At 39.8% G+C, this 9,829-nt stretch overlaps 1 protein-coding gene and 1 long non-coding RNA gene across 2 annotated transcripts in view; both read left to right on the top strand.

The window, feature by feature from the left end:
- Window positions 1-1,323: 1,323 nt before the first annotated feature.
- The window catches only part of LOC103506446 (indole-3-acetaldehyde oxidase-like), a 34,684-nt gene continuing 26,178 nt past the window's right edge, over window positions 1,324-9,829 (top strand). The window contains 4 exon segments of the mRNA XM_008470836.2: window positions 1,324-1,349; window positions 3,303-3,531; window positions 3,871-4,031; window positions 5,022-5,184. Coding sequence (XP_008469058.2) covers window positions 1,324-1,349; window positions 3,303-3,531; window positions 3,871-4,031; window positions 5,022-5,184 — 579 coding nt within the window.
- On the top strand, window positions 9,164-9,730 carry LOC113466268. The gene is made up of 2 exons (XR_003390713.1): window positions 9,164-9,359; window positions 9,503-9,730. It is a non-coding gene; the product is annotated as an uncharacterized LOC113466268 (long non-coding RNA).

Raw genomic sequence — 9,829 nt, 5'->3', positions numbered from 1 at the left:
AAATTCCAGACATTAGAATCGTTAGATTATCTGAGGGTAGAAACTAGAAAATAATACGGTCGAAAATGAATTTGGAGGACAGGACTTTGGAGGAGGAAAATCGAGCCTCTTATCGTAAGTCTAAGGATTTAACTGATTTACAATCAAACGACGTAACGTGAAGACTATTGGTTATTTCATTTCCAATGATTTTGGTCAAACGTTATTGGTACCTATTTTTTTTTTTAATATTGAGGATAAAATTCCATACCTCGGCTGGGATTGAACCCACGCCCTCCTGTTTACCAGGCGAGCGCCTTTACCACTACACCACCGAATAACAAATCATTAGGTTGAATAAAATTTGGCTATCATGTTTAAACGCCTAAAGGGGATTTTTGTGAATTGAGTTTGCTTCGTCAGAGCTATAGGTAGGTATCTATCTAATTGGTTCTGCTTATGCATCTTCTTCATTCATGCAGAAAATCACCGATGGTGAATTGGCACACAATCCATTCATACACTTGGTTTTGGTGATTTGGCATTCGTTACAAACGATTGGCTCAAGAATCTATTTGATTTGTCATAGTCTAGACCAGTGATTCTCAACCCGGGGATCGCGGGTTCATATTATCAAGGGTGCCGCGAGATTTATTGCATCATAATTGTTTATCTTTTAAATTCGTTCGGTTGTTTTGTTTTTTCGTTCGTTCAGATCTTTTAAGAGGGTTTTCTTCTGCAACACTAATGTCACGTCACAAGTTTATAACTTTTACAAAGCACTAAACTTTTTAACGAACGTGTTAAGCTGGCCAGTTTAGTTTCCAAGAGTGCCACCAGAAGGTTTGTTGCTGGAAAAGGGGCCCGCGAGACCAAAAAAGGTTTGAGAACCACTTGTGACAGTTAGAATTTCTATTGGCAGTCATTGTTTTCCATCAACATTATTATCAAATTATCATTGGCGGTTCTTCAGTGTTTATACATTTTCTCGTTGACTATTCGGTATCGAGATTTTTTTTTTCTTCTTCTTCTTCTTCTTCTTCTTCTTCTTCTTCTTCTTCTTCTTACGATTTGAATTCAATGGATTTTCTAGAGCTCCATCCTTCAGATTTATTTTCTATAATTATATATACCTACCTACTCCAGAATCCAGGGGTATATTGTACCTACATATTTGGATGTATCTAACTCGGTATTTTTATGCTCTCAAACTCACTACTAACTTACTTAAGTAACCTACATAGGTACATGGGTATTAGCAAATACCTGAATATCCTCTTTTCCACGGAACCACTTTCGCTTTACTTCAAGCTTCAACGCCCTTTCCAATACTGCGAAATTTTAATGCGTAGTAAGGATCATATAGACAGGTAGGTAGATATCATGTAGAGGGGTAGTTAGGGAGGTATTTGTGTAGGTAAATAGGAAGGTAGTTAAGGTATTACTGTAGGTAGATAGATATAGGGAGATAGGTAGAAGTACCTATAACTAAAACATAACATCTCTTTATAGCACTCAACAGGATATTCGCGAAGGGAAAAATAAAAACAAATCGAAAGCAACAAATTCGAAGCTTTTAAAAAATAAAAATTCAAAATATTTCTTCTCCCTTTCTCCTCCCCCTCCCCTTCTCTCTACTCCTGCTTCTCCTCTCTTTCTCAATCTCCTCCTTCCCTCTTTTTCCTCCCCTCCCTAAGCCATATTCTCCCTCCCTCTCTGTTTTATTTTCCTCTACCCTTTATTCTCTCGTCTTACAATCTCTCTCCTCCCATCCTCTCTTGCTTCTAAGTTCTCCCCCTCCTTTCTCTCCCTTTCTCCCCCTCCGTTTCTCTTTCACCATCTCCCCTTCTCTCTTCTTCCTTCTCTTTCTCCCCTCCCATTTTCTTTTACCCTCCATCTCTCTCTTTATCTTAAACCCCCCCCCCCCCCCCCCCCCCCCCCCTCTTCGCATCGTAATTTTTCTCGGGATTTCGCCATCGATCGAAAGAAGAAGAGAACATGTTTTTTTTTTTTTTTTTACAAACTTGTCTGTCGCCCAACTCCGCGGGTAACCAAAACTTTTCTCGCCTGGCGCCCAATGTCTACGGCCATTTTGTTTTATGAGTCGCAACGGAGGGAAGAAATGGTTTAGAAATTTTCTCTCTCCGTGGAATGATGATCGAAATTCGACCTGGAATTGAGAGGTTTATGGGTTATCAAACCTCCTGCTAAACCCTGGGCAGAATCAGGAATGTTTCTCGTTGTCTGTACTACACACCGCATTCATGTCTAAAAAGACTCTTTAGATCTCGACAGTCATAATCAAGGAGGTAAAATCTAGAACAAATGGACTTTCATCTTTCAACGTTTTAATTCGAACTCCAGGTTTTGATTTCACTTGCACCACCACGTAACGATAACCGTTAGTGTTATTAGCAGAAGCTAAAATAACTTTATGCGGATATAGAGTAAAGGAATTGTGGAAGTTGATATCGGTAGGACATATAAATAAAGTATCATGTGTAATTAAATTAGTAAATACAAGTTAGTTAATATTGTAAGACTTGCGGTCAAAAAAAACTAAAAAAAGGGGAAAAAAATAAAAAAATTAAAAAAAAAAAAAAAAAAAAAAGCCGGGAAAAAAACTAGTAGGTGCCCCATATATATCTAATTAATCACAGATAATATGTGTAGTAATTAGGCCTACGCACGTATATTATCTCATTGGTAATGTAAATAAATAGGTAGGTAATAGTTATGTACATATAGGTAACTATTTAGATTGATAGGTGAATAGGTTGAGATACCTACCTATTTTCCCGTATTTAGGGATTGTGAATTTATATGCCGACCTTGATATACTGACATAAAGTTATCTTGACACGCTTTGTTCTTATCAAGTTATAGCACGGATGCTGTAACCAAGTATTATTATCTAACAAGTGCATTTCATTCCCTGCTATTTATCAATCTAACAATTGCAATTAAATGCATCCAATCATCTGCTATTTAGTATTTACCAATCTACCTCTTGGACTAGAGGGTGTTTAATTGAACTGGAAAAGTAGAAAACTCACTCAGAAAAGGTTCCGTACAGGCCCTCAAAGTCCTGAGTCGGTACAAACTCCAAGGTCGAGTTTTACCACCGTGGATTGTCTCAGGATTGAGTTCAATCCGCGGCTGACCTGGGTATTAAATTAGGTACAGTAAGTCTCCATGTTATTAGGGAGTTACATTCGAGGATGGGCAGGATGGCATTGATAACGGTCTCTTCATACTCCCCTCATAACCTGCAATTGACATAGCCTAGCAACCCTAATTATCGTCCCAATCCTCCTCCCCAGGTTATTCTCTGACACCAGCAGCACCGTCCGGTTCACAATCAACGGTGTGGTGTACATCATCGGGGCCGAGGTCCCGCCCGGGACCCGTCTGGTAGACTTTATCCGGGACTATGCCCGGCTCAAGGGTACCAAGTACATGTGTCGGGAGGGTGGATGTGGCGTGTGTACGGTGACGGTAACTAGTTCCCATCCGGTCACTGGTGTGGACTCGACGTACTCGGTTAATGCGGTGAGTATGCGTTATTCTCGCCTATCTGACAAAGGACATAGAGCGAGGTTTATCAAATCAGAATTGAGATCAATCTAAGAGCAGGATTGAAGTTGTAGTAAAAGAATACTAACAGAGAAATATGGGGGTATGTGACTAATTCGCGCAGTTTAAGTACCGAGAAGTCATCAAATAAGTCAAATTGCTGGTCAAGGTAGTAGAATTTGTTATGTGACTAATTCGCGCAGTTTAAGTACCGAGAAGTCATCAAATAAGTCAAATTGCTGGTCAAGGTAGTAGAATTTGTCAAATTCCAAGGATTTACAAATTCCATTTGATTTATGGTTGCATCATTTCCAGTGTCTGGTTCTGGTTCACATGTGTGGAGGATGGGCCATCACCACCGTGGAGGGCCTTGGCTCCAAGAAGAAGGGCTACCATAATGTTCAAACCAGGTTGGCTACAATGAACGGGTCCCAGTGTGGCTATTGTAGTCCAGGCATGGTTATGGCCATGTACAGGTGAGTGGAATTTAAAGATGTTCAACACCAGAGGTTTAGCTGTGTCCACACATAGTTGATGCCGTCAGTCGACGAGGTGAATCTATGTTGTCGAGGTGTGCATGGTTACAGTCGACATCGATTGACGGCGTCGACTATGTGTGGACACAACTTTACTAAAGTGTTTGTTAACGGAACATTCTCATACACAAAAAGCCCACTCCGAGGCTTAGGTGTAGGGGCAAACAGCCATAAAAAATGGGTTAAGCTTGTGTGAATCTACGAACCTCGGATAATTATCAGAGATAACAACCACTTTCACATGAAATTTCGGACCCAAGGGCTACCACATTCATAGACCAGTTAGGTAGTAGGTACTTTTCATGTTGACTTTGATAAGGGTGATCTCCTATGCCAATTTCAAAAGTACGTATAGTTATCAGTACAATACGTAAACTCTACTCTTGCAAATGTATTGTATATTTCTTCCGCCTTTTTCTTTGGAGGTCCTGTTGGTAATTCTCTTGATTTTTTCTTATTGTCAGTTTTCTAGAAGGCAAGAAGTACCAGGTGACCAAATCAGAAGTGGAGGAACCTCGGATAATTATCAGAGATAACAACCACTTTCACATGAAATTTCGGACCCAAGGGCTACCACATTCATAGACCAGTTAGGTAGGTACTTCATGTTGACTTTGATAAGGGTGATCTCCTATGCCAATTTCAAAAGTACGTATAGTTATCAGTACAATACGTAGACTTTACTCTTGCAAATGTATTGTATATTTCTTCCGCCTTTCTCCTTGGAGGTCCTGTTGGTAATTCTCTTGATTTTTGAGGTAGGTACTTCATGTTGACTTTGATAAGGGTGATCTCCTATGCCAATTTCAAAAGTACGTATAGTTATCAGTACAATACGTAGACTCTGCTCTTGCAAATGTATTGTATATTTCTTCCGCCTTTCTCCTTGGAGGTCCTGTTCGTAATTCTCTTAATTTTTGTTATTGTCAGTTTTCTAGAAGGCAAGAAGTACAAGGTGACCAAATCAGAAGTGGAAGGGGCACTAGGAGGTAACATTTGCCGATGTACAGGATTCAGACCCATTCTGGATGCTTTCCAATCATTTTCCTGTGATGCCAGCGACAGCGTTCAACGCAAATGCGCGGATATTGAGGTGAGAGGGAAACGAGATTTTATTTCTCATGAGGTAGTTTTTCTTGTGCTGCGGTTGGCGGTATTTTGACCGCTTTTTGGCGGTTTTCGGTGTAATTTATTATTATCTCGGGAACAATAAGAGATGTTAAACAAATTAGGTAGGTACATAGGTACTGATTTTCTCTAATCACGATCGAATAAACTACGGGCTAAAAAATTCCCGGAGGGATGGGCCCAGCTTGTTGGGTCTTTATCTCACTATAATTCACTACTTTAGAAGGTTCACTAGTTTATCTGTCTTGATAGCAAAAATTTTTGATGGTTCTCTTACAAATCTCACAATGTCAAATTTAAGAATGCATTTGATGATTTTCATCATTTTATCCAGATAGTTGTTATTTTCTGTCTGCTTTGAAGATAATGAAGTATTTGAGAAGTTTTTTTTGTTTTGATTTGGTCTGCACTGGTTCTACAATCTTACACCTAACGCTCAAGGCACTTAGCTAGCTTACCTACCAATAAACCAATATGAAGAAGGCAACTCAGTTGTCTGTAGATACCTTAATATGAAGGGACTTAGGAAATCGTAGAATAGTAGGCAATTTTACGAGGAGGCTTTGTTTACAAACAGGTGTATCTCTTGTTTTTGTTTACTCTCAGATTAAATAGAGATACCGACTTGTTTGTAGTAGGAACTTACTAATACAGGTAATCCTATTCATATAGGTAGGTGCTCTATACCTACTTACCTACTAGTACAGATCACTGAGCTATTTATTATGAACAGTACAGTACGGTTGTCCAGTATGTGACTGTAATCATTAGGACCTTTTTGAATGAACCAAGTTTAACTTCTAGCGAGTTTTCTTTTGTGATTGGGTTCACAAGTTTGAGGAAACTTATTGTGGAAGAACTCTATTAGTAGGTAACTTCTCCTGATTTAGGTTGATGGAATGCTATATTAGAGTGTCGAGCTATCTGATAGGTATACCTACATAGAATTCCATATTAGAGTTTGGGAACCCAGTTACTTGATTGGGCTTTCGACACCCTAGTTTTCTCAGTGCTAGAGTTCCGGTGGGGGTTTAATAATAATAATAATAATAGCAGTAGGCTACTACTATTATTGTGGTCAAGTTCTCAAATTATATTGAGGATAAAATTCCATACCTCGGCTGGGATTGAACCCACGCCCTCCTGTTTACCAGGCGAGCGCCTTTACCACTACACCACCGAATAACAAATCATTAGGTTGAATAAAATTTGGCTATCATGTTTAAACGCCTAAAGGGGATTTTTGTGAATTGAGTTTGCTTCGTCAGAGCTATAGGTAGGTATCTATCTAATTGGTTCTGCTTATGCATCTTCTTCATTCATGCAGAAAATCACCGATGGTGAATTGGCACACAATCCATTCATACACTTGGTTTTGGTGATTTGGCATTCGTTACAAACGATTGGCTCAAGAATCTATTTGATTTGTCATAGTCTAGACCAGTGATTCTCAACCCGGGGATCGCGGGTTCATATTATCAAGGGTGCCGCGAGATTTATTGCATCATAATTGTTTATCTTTTAAATTCGTTCGGTTGTTTTGTTTTTTCGTTCGTTCAGATCTTTTAAGAGGGTTTTCTTCTGCAACACTAATGTCACGTCACAAGTTTATAACTTTTACAAAGCACTAAACTTTTTAACGAACGTGTTAAGCTGGCCAGTTTAGTTTCCAAGAGTGCCACCAGAAGGTTTGTTGCTGGAAAAGGGGCCCGCGAGACCAAAAAAGGTTTGAGAACCACTTGTGACAGTTAGAATTTCTATTGGCAGTCATTGTTTTCCATCAACATTATTATCAAATTATCATTGGCGGTTCTTCAGTGTTTATACATTTTCTCGTTGACTATTCGGTATCGAGATTTTTTTTTTCTTCTTCTTCTTCTTCTTCTTCTTCTTCTTCTTCTTCTTCTTCTTACGATTTGAATTCAATGGATTTTCTAGAGCTCCATCCTTCAGATTTATTTTCTATAATTATATATACCTACCTACTCCAGAATCCAGGGGTATATTGTACCTACATATTTGGATGTATCTAACTCGGTATTTTTATGCTCTCAAACTCACTACTAACTTACTTAAGTAACCTACATAGGTACATGGGTATTAGCAAATACCTGAATATCCTCTTTTCCACGGAACCACTTTCGCTTTACTTCAAGCTTCAACGCCCTTTCCAATACTGCGAAATTTTAATGCGTAGTAAGGATCATATAGACAGGTAGGTAGATATCATGTAGAGGGGTAGTTAGGGAGGTATTTGTGTAGGTAAATAGGAAGGTAGTTAAGGTATTACTGTAGGTAGATAGATATAGGGAGATAGGTAGAAGTACCTATAACTAAAACATAACATCTCTTTATAGCACTCAACAGGATATTCGCGAAGGGAAAAATAAAAACAAATCGAAAGCAACAAATTCGAAGCTTTTAAAAAATAAAAATTCAAAATATTTCTTCTCCCTTTCTCCTCCCCCTCCCCTTCTCTCTACTCCTGCTTCTCCTCTCTTTCTCAATCTCCTCCTTCCCTCTTTTTCCTCCCCTCCCTAAGCCATATTCTCCCTCCCTCTCTGTTTTATTTTCCTCTACCCTTTATTCTCTCGTCTTACAATCTCTCTCCTCCCATCCTCTCTTGCTTCTAAGTTCTCCCCCTCCTTTCTCTCCCTTTCTCCCCCTCCGTTTCTCTTTCACCATCTCCCCTTCTCTCTTCTTCCTTCTCTTTCTCCCCTCCCATTTTCTTTTACCCTCCATCTCTCTCTTTATCTTAAACCCCCCCCCCCCCCCCCCCCCCCCCCCTCTTCGCATCGTAAATTTTTCTCGGGATTTTCGCATCGATCGAAAGAAGAGAAATGTTTTTTTTTTTTTTTACAAGACTTGTCTGTCGCCACTCCGCGGGTAAACCAAAACTTTTCTCGCCCTTGGCGCCCCAATGTCTACGGGCCATTTGTGTTTTTATGAGTCGGGCAACGAGGGGAAGAAATGGTTAGAATTTTTCTCTCCGTGGAATGATGATGATGCCATAATATTCTCGACCTGGATTGAGATTATCATGGGTTATCAACGCGCAGATGCTAAGCATTTCTTACCCTGTGCGACCGTAAATACAGAATGATTATATTGAAAATAATGATTAAATTTAATGTTACCTATGAAATAAATAATATACAGGAACCCCATCCAGTTCGGATCGTAAATTTTTCTCGGGATTTTCGCATCGATCGAAAGAAGAGAAATGTTTTTTTTTTTTTTTTACAAACTTGTCTGTCGCCACTCCGCGGTAACCAAAACTTTTCTCGCCTTGGCGCCCCAATGTCTACGGCCATTTTGTTTTTATGAGTCGCAACGAGGGAAGAAATGGTTAGAATTTTCTTCTCCGTGGAATGATGATGATAATTTCGACCTGGAATGAGAGTTTATGGGTTATCAACCTCCTGCTAAACCCTGGGAGTAATCAGAATGTTATAATTGAAAATAATGATTAAATTAATGTTACTATGAAATAAATATACAGGATGGCTATAGTTGAAGGTGTAAGGAAATGAGATATAGGGTATTTCAATAAAATCGAAGACGATTATTTGATTGCCAATAGCAATGCACCACCACGTTCACTTAGTTTTGGACCTCAAGCTTAATTTTGACTTTCTACTTTCAGGTAAACAAGATCTAAAATGGAGGACTAATACTGACAGCTCTAGATTTCTCAGAAAATCTGTACTTACGCCACACATCATGTCTGTTGCTCTGCGTACGAAGTACCTATTTTCCCGTATTTAGGGATTGTGAATTTATATGCCGACCTTGATATACTGACATAAAGTTATCTTGACACGCTTTGTTCTTATCAAGTTATAGCACGGATGCTGTAACCAAGTATTATTATCTAACAAGTGCATTTCATTCGCTGCTATTTATCAATTTAACAATTGCAATTAACTGCATCCAATCACCTGCTATTTAGTATTTACCAATCTACCTCTTGGACTAGAGGGTGTTTAATTGAACTGGAAAAGTAGAAAACTCACTCAGAAAAGGTTCCGTACAGGCCCTCAAAGTCCTGAGTCGGTACAAACTCCAAGGTCGAGTTTTACCACCGTGGATTGTCTCAGGATTGAGTTCAATCCGCGGCTGACCTGGGTATTAAATTAGGTACAGTAAGTCTCCATGTTATTAGGGAGTTACATTCGAGGATGGGCAGGATGGCATTGATAACGGTCTCTTCATACTCCCCTCATAACCTGCAATTGACATAGCCTAGCAACCCTAATTATCGTCCCAATCCTCCTCCCCAGGTTATTCTCTGACACCAGCAGCACCGTCCGGTTCACAATCAACGGTGTGGTGTACATCATCGGGGCCGAGGTCCCGCCCGGGACCCGTCTGGTAGACTTTATCCGGGACTATGCCCGGCTCAAGGGTACCAAGTACATGTGTCGGGAGGGTGGATGTGGCGTGTGTACGGTGACGGTAACTAGTTCCCATCCGGTCACTGGTGTGGACTCGACGTACTCGGTTAATGCGGTGAGTATGCGTTATTCTCGCCTATCTGACAAAGGACATAGAGCGAGGTTTATCAAATCAGAATTGAGATCAATCTAAGAGCAGGATTGAAGTTGTAG

This window comes from Diaphorina citri, unplaced genomic scaffold (genome assembly GCF_000475195.1).
Source record: "Diaphorina citri unplaced genomic scaffold, Diaci psyllid genome assembly version 1.1 scaffold236, whole genome shotgun sequence".
In the NCBI taxonomy this organism is placed as follows: Eukaryota; Metazoa; Arthropoda; class Insecta; order Hemiptera; family Psyllidae; genus Diaphorina; species Diaphorina citri.
Note: the sequence above shows the minus strand (reverse complement) of the source record. Positions and strands in the feature narration are given on the sequence as shown.